The sequence below is a fragment of the Echinops telfairi genome, unplaced genomic scaffold, assembly GCF_000313985.2.
Source record: "Echinops telfairi isolate 266 unplaced genomic scaffold, ASM31398v2 ScPeMD7_7465;HRSCAF=8503, whole genome shotgun sequence".
NCBI classification, from domain to species: domain Eukaryota; kingdom Metazoa; phylum Chordata; class Mammalia; order Afrosoricida; family Tenrecidae; genus Echinops; species Echinops telfairi.
Genome location: NW_022111365.1, coordinates 4,797,576 through 4,816,652, shown reverse-complemented (window position 1 = coordinate 4,816,652; position 19,077 = coordinate 4,797,576). Strand labels below are relative to the sequence as shown.

Genomic DNA, 19,077 nt, shown 5'->3' with positions numbered 1-19,077 from the left:
CAGCTGGATCATATGGTCCCAGTGGCAAAGCAGCTTGCACGGCAGCCTGAACCTGTTGAAGAGCCTTTTCTTGTTCTGGGCCCCACTTAATATTGGAGGCTTTTTGTGTCATTTGATAAATAGGTCAAAGTAGAACACCCAAGTGAGGGATATGTTGCCCAAAATCCGAAGAGGCCTCTTTTTTAGTCGTTGGGGGTGCTAAATGCAATAGCTTATCTTTCACTTTAGTAGGAATATCTCGACATGCCCCGCTCCTGGTTCCAAAATGTATCAGGCAGGCATTAGTGGAAAACAGAGCTCCAGGAATTGATGGCATACCAATTCAATAAATCAACAGCCTGATGAAATACTGAAAGCGCTCATTCACATGTGCCAAGAAATTTGGAAGACAGCTAGCCTGTACAGCATCACATTATTGACAGCTGCCAGAAATTCAATTCAGAATCAGAAGAGGACATAGAACAAGGGATAACATTGCATCAGATGGATCTTAGCTGAAAGCAGACTACCAGAAAGGGATTTACTTGTGTTTTATTGACTATTCAAAGGCTGTGTCCATCATTAACAAACTATGGATAGCCTTCAGAAGAATGAGAATTCCAGAATACTTCATTGTGCTCATGTGGAACCTGTACAGGAACCAAGAGACAGTTGTTTGAACAGAACAAGGGAATGGTAAAATCAGGAACTATGTCTATTAGGGTGGTGTCCTCTCACTGCCCTTACTCAATCGATGCTAAGCAGATAATCCAAGATGCTGGACCATATGGAGACCAGCTCTGTATCAGGACTGGAAGAAGGCTTATTAACAACCTGTGCTTTGCAGATGACACAGCCTTGCTTACTGAGAATAAGAAGACTTGAACTATACACTGATGAAGATCAGGAACTGCAGTCTTCAGTATGGATTGCAATGTAAAGAAAACGAAAGTCCTCAGAGCTGCACCAGTGGATAACATCATGATTAATGGAGAAAAGAACTTTTCAAGGATTTCATCCTGGTTGGAGCCATAGCCAGTGCTCATGAAGGTAACAGTTAAGAAATTGCATTGCTTCGGGCAAATCTGCTGCCTAAGAATTCCTTAAAATATTGAAGAATAAGTGTGTCACATTGAGGGGTAAGGTGCACCTGGCCCAAGCCATGGCATTTTCCATCACCTCAAATGCATGTGAGAGTTGGACATTGAGAAAGGAAGACCGAAGAAGAAACTTGATGGATTTAAATTGTGGTGCTAGTGAGAATATGGAAATCACCCTGGACTGCCGAAAGAACAAACGTGTGTCTTGGAAGAGTACAGCCAGAATGCCCCTCGGCAGGAAGGATGGTAACATTTCCCCTCATGTACTTTAGACATGTTGTCAGGAGAGACCAATCCCTAGAAAAGGACATCACGTTTGGTAAAGTATTAGGGCAGTGAAAAAGAGGAAGACCCTCAACAAGACGGATTGACATAGTGGCTGCAATAGTGGACTCACACCAACAACAGTTGTGAAGATGGTGCAGGACCAGGAAGTGTTTCATACTGTTGTACATTGGGATAGCTTTGAGTTGGAACTGACTCAACAGCGCTGAACATCAACTACTTTGTCCCTTTGTGGTACAAACGGTTAAGCGTGTGAGGATTTACTTAATGGTTAGGCAGACCCACTAGGTGCCTTGGAAGAAAGACGTGGTGGTTTGTTTCTGAGAGGTCCGTCATTGAAAACCTATGGAGCATAGTTCTGTAGTAATCAGCCTGACGGCAACTAGTAGCACCTTTGCTTTTCACCCCCACTGCCTGGTTTGTTGTCCTGGTACTAATTCACCTTATCTTTGCCAGATCTGTTTTCCTTTACTTTATAAATATGCCTACTTGGAGAGTTTATGCTGTGTGCATGTGTATGATGTGATAGCATGTCCTTATGTGTGAGGCAGACACTATGCTTAGAACATCACATGTATCATTCCCATTTTTCTTATTACAACACTAATATTTTCCCCCTAATATTCTCCCCAATGCTAACATATATATTTTATTTAATAGCCACATGCTTAATTTTTGTTCATTCTTCAGGCCATTTCCTTAATAGTAGCTACTACAACTTGCCATTTTAGTCTCATCTATTTTGTGTTTTGACTGTCAGCCTTTCTTAACCTTTCTTATCACTAGTGTCTAAAATATATATTTTAAATATGTATTCTTTAAGAGTTTAGTATTACTATTATTAAAACAAATAACCTAGCAAGGCATATTGAATTAATTTTCCTCTTTCAAATTCCTTTCCAGCGTACCAGTAATGTTCGATCCACATTTTTCAAGGACTGTTTATATGAAGTATTTGATGACTTGGAGTCAAAGATGGAAGATTCTGGAAAACAGCTACTTCAGTCAGTTCTCCACCTCATGGAAAATGGAGCCCTCGTACTAACTACAAATTTTGATAATCTCCTGGAACTCTATGCAGCAGATCAGGGAAAACAACTTGAATCCCTAGACCTTACTGATGAGAAAAAGGTAAAAGGAAAAAAAACAAGAGCATTAGTCTCCTCAGGGAAATGAGCTCTCTCTTCATCAGAATATCTGTTTTCTAGTTGGTATATTGTATAGTATTTTTATGGAGCTCTAAAAAGGAAGATTCATATATCTGTATGTGGTGGTTTTATTTTAAAGATTATTGATGTACAGTAAAATGAAGAGATCTTTAAAATGTTCAGTTCTATGAGTTTTGCTAACTACCTGGCATAAAGGAAGATTACAAGAAGTCATTTGAGCTATAAAATCTCTGTAACATGTGATAGTCATCAGGTGAGTATAGTATGATTTATAATTCTTGCCTAGGATGTGTGTGTGTTGTGATATCATCTATTAGAAATGTATGAAAGCTACTTTATACTGCCGGAAAAAGCAACGTTCTAGGATTTCAAGGCCAATTGAATGCTAAATTGAGGTGAGTATGCAGTGGAATTATCAGCAGACTTTTTGGTTTTTAAATGTAACCCATATCTAAGATCTGCTATACTACTGAAATATGGATATAGGTAAATGCAATGAACTAATTGGATGAATATTTAAAATGTCATTTCTCATGCTCTGTGCCTTTTATAAAGGAGCCACAGTACATAGTGGTTACCCGTTGGGCTTTCAAGCACAAGGTCAGCAGTTCGAAACCACCAATTGCTCTAAGGGAGAAAGATGGGACTCTCTACTCCTGTAAAGAGTTCCAGTCTCAGAAACTCACGGGGGGAGAGCTACTCTGTCCAATAGGATGGCCATGAGTCAGAACCTACTTTATGACAGTGAGTTTTTGGTTTGGTGCTTTTTGTAATATTCCTTTGGTACTTTGCTTTTCTCAAGAAGTTATCTTTATGTCTAATTTATAGCACAACTAAATAGAGTTTGAATAGGGAAGTGGTTAGCACTGACATTCATTACCACAGAGCAGTAGCTGTGATACCAATCCTCTGGCTTCACCGACTTAGATACCAGGATTTTAAATGGAGGAAAATCAAATTTGAATAAGTGGTTTTCTCGGGTTGGAATGTTTCCTGTCATTCCCCTCCTGTGCCTGTGGTCTGCTGCTTCTCACCCTGAAGTCTCAGCTGAAACAGTACCTCTTTCACTCCTCCAAGCGGTCATTTAAAGAAGAGACACGTGCTGAATTTTTATTCCTTCCTTTGCCCGGTTCTTTAATAATAGTTCCTACAACTTGGGTTTTATTCTCATCTATTTGTGTTTTGACCTTCAGCATTTCTTACCTGTGTTATCATAGATGTCTTAAATAGTACCTGCTATACAAGGGTAAGTTAATAATTTTTGCCACAGAATCCATGCAACTTTTATAAACAGTATATCAAAACGTGAAATTCTTGGTTCTCAACATATCTGCCACCAGATCTATACACTTCTGAAGACATCATTCATCTTTCCAACCCTTCCCCAAAGAATTCTACCCGGTTCTATTTACAGTCCATCAAAACTGCAGCTTCGATGTCATCTGGGGTCTCAGTTTGTGTTAAGTATTCTTTGACAAAGACACAAGTTGCAAGGGGCAAAATCAGTGCTGTAGGTTGGAAGGGATAAGGTTTCCTGAGGAAATTCTCATGAGACGTCTTGTGCAAACCTTGAAGAATGAGCAGGTGCATCATCACGCTGGAAGAAAATGCCTAGCCGTACCTTCCCTGGCCTTGTTCTCACCAGTGAAGTTCTCCCTTTTCTTAAAGCTTTCATAATGAGCTCCTGTCACCATCCGGAGTCCTTCAAGAAAATCTATCCAAAAATTACCCTTTACAATAAAAACGCTATAACCTACTGCATTGAACTCTCTAACTTGAATTTAGCTGGCCTGGCAGACAGGTGTACTACTGAGAACTTGTCTGCAGCTGTCCACGTACTGCAGAAACTTGTCTGTAGCTCTCATTGATTGCAGACACATTTTGTCTGGATTAAGTAAGCCCATGCTTGCATATACTGGAACCCTAGCAGCAATGCTTTTTTACTTGCTTATAATATGTGCATGAGAAATATTTTTTTGAACTAACAAATCATTAAATGTAGTTCAGGAATGAGTAGCTAGAACAGTTCGTATGCATTTTTGTTGGAATTTCCAGAGGTCACCAATGAGTATCCATGATCTTAGGACCTTTTCAGCACTAAGGATCTCCCTCAAACTACATGTGTTCTTTCTCATCCTTTAGTCTCAAGATTGCCTTTGTAGTTTAGCTCATAGTATGGATAGTGTTTAAAGCCACCAACTGGTAGTTAGAAGGGAACCTAACAATTCTCAAGTTCTAAATGTTTCTTGGCTATTTTTCTTATTCCATTCCATATTTCTTCAGGGCATTATAAAAGTAAATTTATACTTGCATTAAGTTCTTGGAGAAACGGATCCAGGTGGATTCCTGATGGCTAGTTTTGTCACTGTCATCTAAAGGGTAGTTATTCATTGGGTAACTCTATAGGTAACTCAAAGGTGACCGAAGGATTTATTTTATCCATCTATCACTGGAGACTTCTGCGTTGCTATGATACTGAACAGATTTCAGCAGAGCTTCCTGATTAAAGATGAATTGAGAAAGGTGGGCCTATGATCTATTTCCAAAAATCAGCCAGTGAAAACTCTCCTGTGGTTCAGTGTTGTGAACCACAACTCATGGGGCTGGTGCAGGCCTGGACAGCCTCTTGCTTTGTTATAGACAGGGTGGCCACGAGTCAGACTGTTCAATGCCAACAAACAACAGCATTGCTGCAATGTGAAATTACCCAGAGACATAACAGTGTAAAACAGCAGGCATTTTATTTGCTCCTGATAATGTGAACTGGCCATTTGAGTTGGATGTGGTGGGCACTTTTTCTCTGGCTACAATCAGCTGCTGGACCAGGCATAGGTGATATTAAATGGTCTCACCCACATGTTTGTTTGGCTAGGACATGGGTCTCTAGCACACTACAGTCAAGGCTGCTTTTTTTTAATTTAATCATTTTATTGGGGATTGAACAGCTCTTAGCACAGTCCATCCATCCATCCATTGTAAGGCAGCTATTTTTGTTGTGTTTACTCATGTTGCACTGACTGTGAGTCCTGTGGCCAGGCCCAGAGTCCTTATAGAGAAACACTAACCTTCCTACAGTGGGAACTTGGGTCACTCCGTTTTTGTATGTTGGCCTGATATTATAAAGTCAGGGAGTTAGGTCAAAAGACTAGTTTTACCCCCCCACTGTTGGTATAAATAGTGGCCAGTCACTTAATAGTTTAATCTGTACAAGTCAACAATTCATGTACTGCTATCTGACCTATACTTTCATAGTTTCCTTTTTTCAACAGTTTTCTAGAAATTCTATACTATTGGCTAAATTAATGACACTATCAATAGAGTTTACCTTATGCCCCAAGGGGATTGATGTCTAATGTTCTTTATCATAAATGATGATGTCTCCAAAGTGAACCAGGAGACATATATAAGCCGTAGATACATGAATGGATTTCTAGCCCCAATCTAAGAACAATTCGTTCTTATGACATGACCCTACTCGATGCTCACCCTCATGAAGAAATCACTGAAGATAAGGGCGCTAAAGCAAAGTGTGGTGAAGAAAGCAAATGGTACCCAGCAGCTGATAGAATAGTCTGGAGTCTTAAGTGCTTGCTTTCAAACAAACACCCATCTAAGTAAGGTGTCAGTGAGTCCACGTGGAAGAAGCACACTAGCCTATGTGATCCCAGGATTGTAAATTATAAAACCCAAATCCAAAGGAGGGAATCATGTCAGAGTTTCAATTGTGAATACCAGTTTGCAGAAGGCTATGGATGACAGTAGAAGCCCCAAATCCATTTGCAGGATCCCCACATGAATTAAGCTTTCAGTGAATTGCCTCTCCCATCGTCAAGGGTTGTGAATAACCTAGAAATGTGAATAGTTTGAAATGACAGCATTGTAAAGTCGATGATTGCAGATGTAGTTAGGTTGAAATCTAATACCCTGTCATATGACCGACTTTAATATTGTATCAGTTTTTAATATTTTCCAATTCATCTTTAATTGAGGTTTTTGTATGTTTTATGTAGTCATTGTTGGGATTTTGTTGCTTTGTATGATTTAGTATGATTGTGTTTGGTTTGTATGGTTTTCTGTATGTAAAATCCAGGATGGGTAGCTCTGTAGAGACAGTAACTGGATAGGGGGGCAGCAGGGATTGATGGGGGGAAATGGGGTGCAAACGACGAGTATGAGAAGAAAATGTCCTCAAATTAATTGTGGTGACGATTGCATAAATCTTCTTAATATGATTTAATGATTAAATTATATGATATGTGAAGTGTATGCCAATAAAACTCCTTTTTTTTAAAAAGACTATTTCTCCAAAGTAGCCTCTTGTCCTTTGTGACCTTGAAGTCAAGGATGGTGAGCTGTGTTTGTGTCATGCAGGTCCTCGAGTGGGCTCAGGAAAAGAGGAAGCTGAGCGTTTTACACATCCATGGTGTCTACACCAACCCTAGTGGCATTGTTCTGCACCCAGCTGGATATCAGAATGTGCTCAGGAACACTGAAGTTATGGTGAGTGGTCTCGGGAAGTCTTTCCTGGGAACCCCCTTTAAAGGTCATAGGTCTTAAGGGGAAAGACATTCGTGCATTAATTAAATATGGGAAGCTTACACATTCTTTGTTGCCTGTGGATATCCATGCCATCATAGAAAATGCAAGCGTGTCTCTTAAGGTTTCCAGCCTTATGGTTTAACTTCCACTTGACTGACAAGCAGCAGGTCCAAGAGCACATTACCACTTGTCCTTGTTGTTTGCTGGATTCATGGCTAAGCACTGGGTGAGCAGTTCAAACCACCCAGAGGGCTCTGCTGGAGCAAAGACATGGCCACCAGCTCCTGACAGGATTCCAGTCTGGGAAATTCTGTGTTGCATCTCTTCTTGGTTCTAACAGGATGATGCGAGTCAGAATCAACTCAAATGGCATACAATGTCCTAAAAATTATTTGAGCAGCTTTTTACTGATCAACCGTTACTAAAACACACATTCAAAAGCGGCATCTTGCGAATAAAAATGGGATTTTATTAACAAACATTTATTGCTCAAGGGAAATTTTTTATTCAGACTGTTCATAAACAGACTTCATAAAATAAAGGTTCTTTTTGAAAAAAACTCCGATCTTTTAGATGGACATGCATATGCACACACTGACCTCTGACTCTGAGAATAGTGTGTATACTGATTGCTTTCAGCACCAAGCCACGTAATGTGTAGCTTTTTTTTTTCTTATATTTGTTTTTTTATCTTAATAAATCAAGGGAATGTGATATTCTATCAAGTGTAGAGGTTTTTCTTCCTGTAATATCTCCTGTTACTACATTCATCACTTACATTCATGGATCCCTCAAGCAAGATCACATCTAAAGTTTTTAACAATGAGAATACAGTCCATTGCCATTATTTGTGATAATTATGAACCATAAAGCCACCACACACAGTTAATTAGTGAGCACTGGACCATTAACTATTGCTCCAGGGGAAATTCAGGATTGGGTCCCTGCAGGTCTCTGGTCTGTTCATCAACCGAGCAGTACATAGCCTTGTGTGTACTTTGCTTAAAGACACCTTTCTTTAAAAAAAAAAAGGCACCTTTCTAGTATATAATGTTAACTGATTCACATGGAACTCTCAGGCAGCAGCACTGTACGTCATATGTGAACAAAGGTTATCTAACACATTCCTCCCCGCCCCCCTGGAAGGCACAGGTCTCGTGGACTCAGGAGTACTAGATGGCACTTGAACACTGTTTGGGGACCATTCTAAACAGTCACACACTACCATCACCCCCAAATCACAAAAATGCAAAAACATGGTACTTATAAATCATTAAAAGGACACTTGTTTGCAGTGTGAAAGCTGAAAGAAGGTAGAACATCACTAGCAACCTGAGCAGTGCTAGTGATGGCTCTGTGTATGTCCACAAATAACCATGAAATTGCCATAATGATCAATTTAATGATTACAAATAAATTTTTAGAAAGAGAGTAAACTCAAAGCTATGGAACACACAAATCATGATCTACTGTATATATGAGGCTGAGTCCGAAAATATTTTGCTACTAGAGTTCCAGGTGATAGGTGCATGGGTTAGTCCATGCTTAAACATTCCTCTGTGATCTGTGGATGGCTGCAGACAAATTCTCTCAGTAATACACTTGTCTTAGTCTCATTAGGGTGCCAGTTACATTTCAGCACAGAGATCAGAAGGTTATGGCAACTCTGTCTTGAGATTCCAAAAGTGATAGATTGTGAAAATCTTGATGGATTTTCTTGAAAGACAAAAGCAATCACAGAGTCTTCATATAAAGAAGGTTTAAGAAACTGAAAAACTGCACTGATGAGAAAAGCCAAGAAAGTTACACCAAGCAATTTTCCCCCCACTATGACAATGCACCTGCTCATTTTTCAAAAGTAGCAGGGACTGCCCAACAAGGATCTCCATGGGAAACCTTATTCCATTCACCCTACAGCCCTAATCTTGTCTCTTGAGGCTTCTCTTGTTACCAAATCCAACATTTCAAAGGAACACAATTTAAGCCTTCGAGGGATGCTAAAATTATTATTTTGATGTAGTGTAATTCAAAAAGTGCAGAATTCATAGAAGGGTTAGAGAGATGGAAGCTTCAGTTTCAGAAACGTATAGACTTAAAGAAGGATATGTTGAGAAGCAATAGCTTAGCATCTTGGTATTTTTGTTTAATAAAGGTTTAGTATTTTGTTGCAAAGCTTATTGACTCTTAGGTACACACACATTGATGATTTAAGTATTGGACTTTCTTGAGCAAATGTGGTAGATTTGTTTTCTGTGGTGGTGCATGATTCATTCAGTTTGTAAGGTATAAAAGGCAAACATGACCCAGAAAATGGAAAGAATAAGATCTATTAAAAGATCTATTGAGTGTCTAAAGGCCTTTTGGGTGTGTGAACATATATACACACAATATATCTATCTCTATTCTATAAGGTCAGCAGACCAGGTTAATATCGATGAAACCCTCATTAGAGAACCTACAGAAGAATCCCAGATAAAGGTGTAGACTAGTTACTAGTTTATAGTAATTAGCAAGCAGATCAAGATATGACCTTCAAAGAATATAGCTACTCAACTGGACTTTGGATTTCTACTCAAATCTTACTGCAGTACAAGAATGGTTCCAATAATGTGGCACTTCAGCAACATGATCGCTGAAGACAAAATAGGTACATAAGCAAATGAAGTGAAGAAAGCTGATGGTGCCTGGCTATTAAAAGATAGAGTCTAGGGTCATAACGGCTTGACATTAAACAAGCGGCCATCTATCAGGAAAGCAACAAAGCCCACATGGAAGAAGCACGCTTGTGTGTTCATGAGGTGTCAATGGGAGTATGCATTAGAAGTTCAAAAGCAAGTTATAAAATCGATGTGGTGGAGTGTGGACAAGGTGGAGAGCCAAAACTCACCTATAAGATAATTGGAAAGTCCCTCACAGAAGGGCCACATGGAAGGGATGATATGTCTAGGTCCCAATAAACTGATTAAAAAAAAAAAGAATATAGCTACAATTTTAACTATGGGATTCTGTCTTGGTTAATTGGTCTTCACAGTCTAAATGTGAGTTACAATCCTCTGTTGAGGTTATAATGTTTCAGACATCTCTTCAGTGTGTCACAGTGTCATTCATGTTTTCTTTTCCTTTAAGAGAGAGATTCAGAAACTCTACGAAAATAAGTCATTTCTTTTCCTGGGTTGTGGCTGGACAGTAGATGACACCACTTTCCAAGCCCTTTTCCTGGAGGCTGTCAAACATAAATCTGACTTAGAACATTTTATGCTGGTTCGGAGAGGAGACGTAGATGAGTTCAAGAAGCTTCGAGAGAACATGCTGGATAAAGGGATTAAAGTTATCTCCTATGGAAATGAATATGCTGATCTTCCCGAATATTTTAAACGATTAACCTGTGAGATCTCTACAAGGGGTAGATCAGGTAAGACATATTTTGAGTTTAAGGGATCAGAGAGCCACAGCTCTTGAGTTGTTATGTCCTGTGATGGGTAATGTCACTATCATACTTGTGTGATTCTTTCATCTCATTTGGTTCTCATATCCATTTTATTTCTTATTCATAGAATTTTTCTCATTCTTTGGTTAGGTTTCCCAATGATTTATCAATTTTGCGAATTTTTTCAAATAGCCAATTTCTTGTCTTATTGATCTGTTCACATTTATTTTCCGATTCATTCATTTCTGCCCTAATTTTTTATTTCAGCATCTGATGGTTTTGCTGTACTCTTTCCACTTGTTACAGGAGTTGTGTTAAGGTGCTTAGTTCTTTCGACCTCACTGGGTGTGCAGCTATTGCTATAAACTGCCAAGTGCTGCTTTTGCTGGGTCCCAAGCTTTTGATAAGTTGTATTTGTGTTCATTTGTTTCAAGGAATCTTTTTTATTTCTTCAATTACCCAGTGGTTCTTAAGTTTCCATATATTTGATTGTTTTTTGGTGTTATGTATGATGGTTGATTTTTAATATTATGGCATTATGATCTGAAAAGATGGTTTGTATTATCCCAACGTTTCTTAAAATTTATTGTTGCTTGCTTTATGTCCTAAAATATGATCTATTCTAGAGCAGCTACTGGGTGTTAGAGGGCAAAGTGAAATGAATTTTTATTGGGTGATGTGTTCTATATCCACCTATGAGATCAAGTTGATTTTTTTTTGTATCTTTGTTTTCATTCTAGTTGATCAATTTTTAGTAGAAAGTGATAGTCTAGTATTATGACCTATTTGTCTCATTTCTGTAAGAATTTGATTAATGTATTTTGGTGGTCTTTAATTTGGTGCATATAATTCTCCATATTTCTCATTACTCTTTTCTTGGATGTGTTCCCTTTTATACATTCCTTATGTCATCATGTATCCCAATAGAATCTTCTGTAGTGACAGAAGTATTCCATCATCTTCACTGTCCAGTGAAGACCCAAGCTGAAAGCTATATATAGCAGTTGAGCTCTTGAAGGTGGCCAGTGTGATTAAGAAATTGAATTTTTAATATTTAAAATTAAATAGCCACATGTAGTTCTTGAGTTGTGCTAATCAAACCCATTTGACTTAGTTGTATTTCCTCACGAGCATTTTTAACCTAAACCTGACCTTTGAGACTGGTTAGAAACCACGAACACAGCCCATATAAAATTATGTGTCTATAAGCAATCGGTACATTAGGAGACCTTACTGCTTCCCTGTTAACACAACACTCTGAAAGATAATCTGTTCCACCCTTTGTAAGCCATACCACTGGTGGCATAATGAGTGGGTTGTGTTGAGCTCCTAACCATAAGGTGAGTGGTTTGAAACCACTAGTCGCTCCTCAAAGGTGAGGCTCTCTATTGCCATAGGTAATGTTGGAAATCCACAGGGGCAGTTCTACTCTATCATATAGGGTCACTGAGTCAGAATCAATTTGGTGGACATAAGGTTTTAATTTTCCCCCTCTCCTAGAATGCAAAGTAATGACATCCTAACCATACCACGTGTTGTCTTCCTTTAATTGGGTGCTTTGCTATTAACACCTGTAGTTTATCCGTTTAATCCTAATACTGATATACCTTTTTGGGCAGGAATGGTGAGAGACGGTCAGCTCAATGGCTCATCGGCAGCGCACAGTGACACAAGAGGTATGCTGTTTCCTACTCGATTCATAATCAGAACATGTCTTCATGACTGTGGAGCTGACTGACCTCTGTCAAGGTTTCTGTACTTTCCTATTGAGTGTATTAAAAATGCCTAGTTTTATTTTTAATTTAAAGATGTCAGCCTTGGCTATCTTAATCCATTTTGTGAAGTTTCATTTCATCCTCTACCTTTTCTCTTCCTCCACAGGTAGTAGTACTTGAGAGGGCTACCGAGATCACCATTAGACCAAGCTGTGAGGCCCCACTGTGGACAGTGTTTAACAAGTAAACTTAGAAGAGCCCACCAAGGAGTACCAAAACCCAGAAGTTGAAGGTTGGGGGTAGAGCAGCAGGGTGGGGGGGAAATGTTCCAACTTAATCTTTTGTGCTGGCTGGTTCTGGATATTCTGCTGCCTGTTCCGGTTCAAGAATGCCTGAGATCGCAGGCCCTCCCAGGCAAGACGTGCTTGCGCCCATGCAGCTGGCCAGTGTGATCTTCCATTGCTTGTGGCTGCAGCTCTGCATGAAGGACCTGGGGACCTAGAAGCCACAGAGTCTCTGTGGCCCTTGTTGCAATTTTATACTCCATACTTGGTTTTTCAATTAAGCGTAATGGATTTTTTTAAAACATGACTTGAAGCTCTAGTTTTCTAGGTCTTTTACAGTATTTTACATAACTAAGCGGTATTAAAAGCCTGTTCATTTACATTCCAGGGTCGTGGCTCCATTTTAAAGTTACTTTAGAAAAATCATAATTTGCCTAACAATCCTGATTCTCATCTTGGTGTGACATCTCATTTTCAGGACAGTTGTTAACTTTTATATGACTTCTAGAAGCGTTATCAATTTTTTCATCTTCCTTTCTTACCAACCACCCTGGACCAGAGCAATGTGCTGTGAGATTTCCTTTTGTAAAATAATTCCAAGACCTAAAAGGCAATTTATTTATGAAATTTATTTTCCTATATAAATTATGTATTTCTCTGGGTAGACAGCCTTCACCCTATTGCACTAATAGCACATCTGTAATACCAAGCTATAAGTCTGAACAAGTGGGTCGTGGTCTTCAACTTAGCACTTGTCTACCAGGCACTGTAGAGTAGTGAGGAAAAGCCAGGATCTACTCAGGAGAGGAAAGGTGGGGCAACGGATACCTTTCTGACCATTTTCTCCCAGGAAAGGGAACATGCAAAGCTTACATCTGTATTTTCGAAGTGGGAGAGAGTGGGGCTGAGAAGCCCAATGCAACACTGCAATTTGGCTCCCTTTATTTCTGCGGGAATCGGGGACTCATCTCTCTCATTTGCAACACATCACCCTGGCCTAACTGATGGTTTGGGGAAATAGTGGGGTGGCATTCATCAGAATTAGCAGCAATGAAGAACAAGCCATACACTGCCACAGTGGGAGTGGCTGTCATCCTGGCCCCAGGGACCTGAAAGCTATGTATTCTAGACCCACCAGAGCCGGCTCCCCAAATCCATGAGGTGTCACTCGCATTGCAGAGCTCTCGTATTGGGTCTTCTAACAATTGGTCAAAGCTGTAAAGAGACTGAGTCTGGAGGCAGTGGAGGGGATGCCTGAGTAGGAAGTTGGAGTACCATGGGGTTGGGTATCAGTGGGCAGTGATTGTAACATGATTAGGCTCTCCTTCCTTGCAGAGGCTGGGCAGGAAGTGGGGTTAGAAGGAGCTGCAAGGCCCTGGAGCTCTTCCTCTGTCTTTACTACACTGAAGACAAGTTGCTCACATACTCCAAAGCACATTTTTGAAAACAGGAATAGGGGCTTGGGGGGGAAGCGGCAATTTGGTATTGGGCAAGAGCCACGCTAAGCCTTCATGAGAGCAGCCACCACAGCCTTGGCGTTGAGACTGCGTAGGTCACAGTAAGTCTGGCCAGTACCCACAAAGACGATGGGTTTGCTTGTGATGTACGTCATAGAAATAGCAGCTCCCACCTACGTACAGAAATGAGACACCCAATCAGCTCACTTTCCTGGGACGCTTTCTCACAAACACAACTTCCCCATGGAGGGCTAACACTGGCATCCCCTCCCCAGCTCACTTTGTCCTGAGCCCCTTTTCCACATTTACCTTGTCATCAATGGTATCAAATTTGGTAAGGACAATGCCATCGATGAGACGAGGTGTTTGAGCCATGGAATGGTCAGCCAAGGCTCTGTTGAACTTGACCTGGAAAGGAGGAAAGGGTGATTTAAGAGCCACCAAACGATAGCACTAGAGCGGAGCTTGGCAAGGGAGCTAGGCCCTACCCCTCACCAGCTGATCCACAGCCTCATTGCCTACTAAGGCCTCCCCCACAAACAGCACCAAATCAGGTGTATTGACGGTAATCAGTTTGGCCAGGGCAGTCATCAGGGGAGCATTGTCTTGCATGCGGCCAGCTGTGTCCACCAGCACCACATCAAAGCCTTGGTTACGTGCTAGGAGGAGGGGAAAAAAGACAAAAAAAATGTCAGCTCAACATCAATCACACACACACAGTCCGTTTCCTAGCCTGGGCAAATTAAAAGCCTGTCCGCCACTTCTCTGGGTTCTGGATTTGGCTACAAGGTAACGCGAAGTAAAACAAAAAACAAAACCTATCCCCCAAACATAGTAAGAAAAAGTTGAAAATAGGGCCAGTAAAAATCAGCAAATTCAGGTTTCTCTGGTGGAATGACTTGAACAGGGTAAGTGCAGAATATGGTAACCTTGACCCCCTGCAAATTCCAAGAGAACCCAAGCCCAGATAAGCCCCCATCCCTTTGTGCTTCCCTGCACTGTACCAAAGGCAATAGCTTCCATAGCAATGCCGGCAGCATCCTTGCCATAGCCCTTTTCAAACAACTGCACCATCGTGCGGCCATGATGCTTCTCGGGTGGGTGCAGGGCACTCAAGCGGCGAGTGTGTGTGCGCAGTTGTTCCACAGCCCCAGCACGAAATGTGTCGCAGGCAGCAATGAGGACGCTGAAGCCATTCTCTAACAACCAGAAGGAAATCTGCAAAAGAGGTGGAGAAACCGCCACACAGAACCAGGGTTACTCAGACACTGGGAGTGAAGGAGCAGTATCAAAGGCAGGCTGGGGACCCACACCGACCTTGGCAAGATTAGTAGATTTCCCCACTCCATTAACACCACAGAAGGTGACAACATATGGGCGGTGGCGACGCTGGGCATCCATGATGTCCCGAAGCATGTCCACACGACGCTGTGGCTGCAAAATCTGCACCAGGGACTCCTGAAGAGCTTGCTTTACTGTAGAAGTGACGGCTGCAGGGGAGGGACACCCATGTATCAATCCAAAGGACGGTGCTCCAAGAATGCTCAACACCCTTCTGAGCAGAGAAGATAGGATCCGATGGTACTAGGATTTTGGTCCTTGGAATCTAGGCTGTTATTGTTCTTAACACTTGAACACAGAATGGAGGCTTATGCTCTTACCCTCTCAGAATGCACCACCCCCTAAGAGCTGTCCAATTTAGGGAGACTTACTACTGAAGGTCCCCATCACCTTCCCTTCCAACTTGTTGGCAACAGATTCACAGAGCTGGACTGCAATGTCAGCCGCCACATTCTTAGCTAGACAGAGGAGACAGGTTCGTGAATGTCATGTCAACCCTCCAAACTACTACTGCCCCAATAAACGGCTGCGTCCCAGTACCTCGAACTTACCAATGAGATGATCGCGCATCTTTTCCAGCACAGATTCCATGTCTTCACGACTCAAGCTCTTGGAACCCACAAGGCCCTTCAGCATTCCAAACATGCCACCCAGAGTTCCCTTTGTAGTACTGCAGGCGCACACACAACCAGCAGGCGGGGTCAGATAGCATCACATCTTGGGCCACACATCCCACCCCACCCTCATCTAAAATACCCCTACCTAGGTTTAGTGGTGGTTTGAGAGGCTTCATCATCATCTGAGCTGCAGTCCAGATCTTGAAGCTGCCCCCCAGGCCCAGTCCCTCGAATCTGGAGGGATTTGGGGCCAGGAATAGTAAGGGCTCTGAGGACAAAAGGCCCAGGGTTTACCCACCCACACTTCCTTGGCTCTTGACCTTGAGGGACCCTCTCGATGGAACTCACCCGGTCATACAAATGCTGTCAAGTCAACTGTGACATACAGGGACCCGTGTGAAAGAGCACAGCTGCCCCCTCGGGTTTCTTGGTTGAAATTTTTATAGGCGCAGATAACCATGTCTTTCTCCCGCAGAATGAGTAGTGTCAAACCACTCATCCTCCAGTTGGCTGCCCACAGCCTTCAACACCACTTCACTAGGACTTCTTAGTTACTGCCCCAGCGGTCTCTAGTTACGCATCAATTTCTTGTTACTGGTAACCTTCACTCTGCCCCGTTGCTTCTTACCAAGTTGATGTCCTCAGTAAGGGCAACCTCAGGAGTTCCGTTGGTGGTGGGAGTGCTATAATCCAAGACTTCCTCATTGGCAGAGCCACCCAATGGCCACACCCGGGGCGCCTTTTTGCCTTTCTCCTTTGGAGCATCTGACTTCAAGGACTTGCTGCAAAGGGTTATGGTAAAAGTATGACCTCTAGCCATGAACCAGACACAAGAACTATGTTCCTGAATGGCTAGAAACAACAGGAGGTTGTGAAGAAAACCAGAATATGCTCACCTGGACTTCTCTATACCCTTTGCATGCTTCTGCATGAACTCCTCTCGCTTCCTGCGAACCAACTCTTCTTTGGAAAGTTCCACCCCATTCTCAGCACCCACTGGGAGACCTGACTTTTCTGCGGAGACAGCTTTGTTGGTAGCCAAAGTGTTGCTATCAGAACCTGTTGGGGAAAAAAAGAACCAATTCCCAACAAAATAGACAATGGAAAAATATGTCCAAACCCCTGAGTAGAAACTCAAAGTAAAGCCTTAGCACTGATTACCTTTCCAAATCCTATTGTCTCCAAGGAATCTAAACTCACCTTCCTTCTTGCCCCCCCTTTTTTTGCTGTTCTTTGCTTTTTCTTTCTGCTTTTCCACACGGTTCTCAATCAAGGACTTCGCGGGTTTCTTGGCCTTTTCAGAATCTTCAAATTTCTTCATGGTAGTAGGAGCGCGGAACTTACTGCTCTCCTCGGCATCGCTGAAGAGAAAAAGAGACTCACAGGTCTTTCTAACCTATGCAAGTAGAAACATCAAAGCCCAAAGAAGGGACCCTCCTACCAAGAACTGATGGTGTGTGGCAGCACATTTAGGAGTACCTTTCACACAATAACAACCCTTAAGAGATTTCTCACCGAAGAAGCCGCAGGAAGTCATTTTGAAAGTCAAAGGTGCCATTTAGTAGACTTAAAGCACTCTGCTGTTGGATCTCTGTGCGGTACTTGTCCCGAAACAGCCGGTGCACATCATCTATCAATTTGTCCACATAGGTCAGTGTAAGGATCTTCTGAAAGCCAACCTGTTTGGGGAAGAAGCAGAGCCAGCAGATGTGCTTAAAGCAAGGGCAGAAACCAGCTCTAGCCAGGCCTCTGGAGATGGCTCCGCCACCTGGCAGGATTCCCGGGGCTGGGGAGCAGCCAAACTCTGACTAAGCCTAGAGTTTCTCCCCCTCCACCTTAGTGTTCTCAGTTATTTCTCAATATATGCCTAGTACAATTAACCTGGGTTCTTTTAGTAATCGGGGATATATTGAGAGTGTAACCGTCCCTTGAAAATACCCCCACTTACCACAAACACCAGCTCAAATTGGTTGTCCAGCTTATACTTGAGCGTGAGTGCCTCATGGGTGAAGGAGTTGTTACCTCCCCGTTCCTGGAAAAGAATGACGCCCCAGAGTTCACATTATCCCCTGGAAGACCCACACCCGGGCTCCTCTAGTGTCACCTTTGGGAAAGAACCAGAGATTTCCCCCTAAGTCACACCTGTCCACAAGACAAGGGAGATGCTGGGGTTCTCCAAACCATTCCCCTGGAGTGGAAATGACAAAACAAACTAGAGGGAAGGGATAGGGAGTGGAAATGACAAAACAAACTAGAGGGAAGGGATAGGGGTTAAGTCCAGATAGGTGGGAGCCATAAGGGAAAAAGGTCTTCACATCAAATGTACTAGCAGCGGTTTACGTTTACACTTTAAGTTTCCATCCTCTCATCCACCCTTCAAAACACCAAAACTAAGATGCTGAGGCTACACGGAAGGGGGAGGAAATCAGCGGGGGTAGGGGTGGGGGGACCGGAGGGGCAGGAATCACGCTGAGTCTGGAGTCCCAGAAACTGGAGGGGTGTGGGCATCCCGATGTTAGGGATAATCTGAAGTACAGAGACAGGAGAGGGCGGAGTCCCGAACATCGGTGAGTGGTCAGTGTGAGATGGGTGAGGGTGGGAATAAGGCGCGGCTTGGTCGTAGGGGACGAAGGGCAGGGGGCTCTGAGAGGGAGAGCCCAGAGTTCGGATCCCGCGGGGGCAGTACCTGCAGCAGCACGGAACGAATCAGCGCGTTAACGGGCCCGGTGCATGAATCACTCACACCCTGGAAGCACCAGAGCACAAGCCCCCCTTTGGAGAAAATGGTGAAAAAGTCGAGCATGGCGGCGGCGGCAGCAGCAGGAGAGCCGGCGCCGCAAACTCAGGCCAGGATCACCACGGCTTCCTGCTGCGCCAGGCGCGGGACACGTCACACCAGCGGTCCCGGAAACCAGCTCAGCCGCACTTCCGCTCAGAGCCAAGGGCTCTGTCCCGCCCAGCTGGTTCCCTCGCCGAAGCCTCCGGTAGTCACGCGAGTCTGACGTAACCACCAGGCGAGCCAATGGTAAGGGAGGGCCGGGCCTGGGCCGACGTCGGCTCAATCGCGAGAACACGGAGGCCACTAGCGTTGAGGGGCGTGGGTCGGGGGAACAAACAAGAAACTGCATAGCCGCCGGCCAATCAGCGCGCCTTCGTGCAGCGCC

At 42.8% G+C, this 19,077-nt stretch overlaps 2 protein-coding genes across 2 annotated transcripts in view; one reads left to right on the top strand and one right to left on the bottom strand.

Annotated features, from left to right (window-relative positions):
- Window positions 1-12,880, top strand: part of FAM118B (family with sequence similarity 118 member B) — a 50,030-nt gene extending 37,150 nt beyond the window's left edge. The window contains exons 4-8 of the mRNA XM_004714190.2: window positions 2,268-2,495; window positions 6,905-7,033; window positions 10,199-10,484; window positions 12,119-12,175; window positions 12,381-12,880. Coding sequence (XP_004714247.1) covers window positions 2,268-2,495; window positions 6,905-7,033; window positions 10,199-10,484; window positions 12,119-12,175; window positions 12,381-12,394 — 714 coding nt within the window. The 3' untranslated portion in view covers window positions 12,395-12,880. The remainder of the gene's footprint in view (window positions 1-2,267; window positions 2,496-6,904; window positions 7,034-10,198; window positions 10,485-12,118; window positions 12,176-12,380) is intronic.
- A 232-nt stretch (window positions 12,881-13,112) lies between these two features.
- On the bottom strand, window positions 13,113-18,794 carry SRPRA (SRP receptor subunit alpha). The gene is made up of 14 exons (XM_004714165.2): window positions 18,600-18,794; window positions 17,862-17,945; window positions 17,429-17,592; window positions 17,114-17,274; window positions 16,810-16,972; window positions 16,542-16,695; window positions 16,059-16,147; window positions 15,848-15,966; window positions 15,668-15,754; window positions 15,273-15,445; window positions 14,960-15,173; window positions 14,451-14,614; window positions 14,265-14,363; window positions 13,113-14,128 (listed from the first exon to the last, which is right to left on the bottom strand). The coding sequence occupies exons 1-14, from the start codon at window positions 18,714-18,716 to the stop codon at window positions 14,000-14,002; spliced, it is 1,917 nt and encodes a 638-aa protein (XP_004714222.1). The 5' UTR covers window positions 18,717-18,794; the 3' UTR covers window positions 13,113-13,999.
- Between the last annotated feature and the right edge of the window lie 283 nt (window positions 18,795-19,077).

Bases quoted from the DNA above. Each gene is read 5' to 3' on its own strand.
- SRPRA (XM_004714165.2), bottom strand. From the start codon at position 18,716: ATGCTCGACTTTTTCACCATTTTCTCCAAAGGGGGGCTTGTGCTCTGG. The intron at 15,967-16,058 runs GTAGGGGTATTT...GTGCGCCTGCAG, and splicing joins CAAACCACCACTAAACCTAG to TACTACAAAGGGAACTCTGG. The intron at 14,129-14,264 runs GTAAATGTGGAA...TTCTGTACGTAG, and splicing joins TTGATACCATTGATGACAAG to GTGGGAGCTGCTATTTCTAT.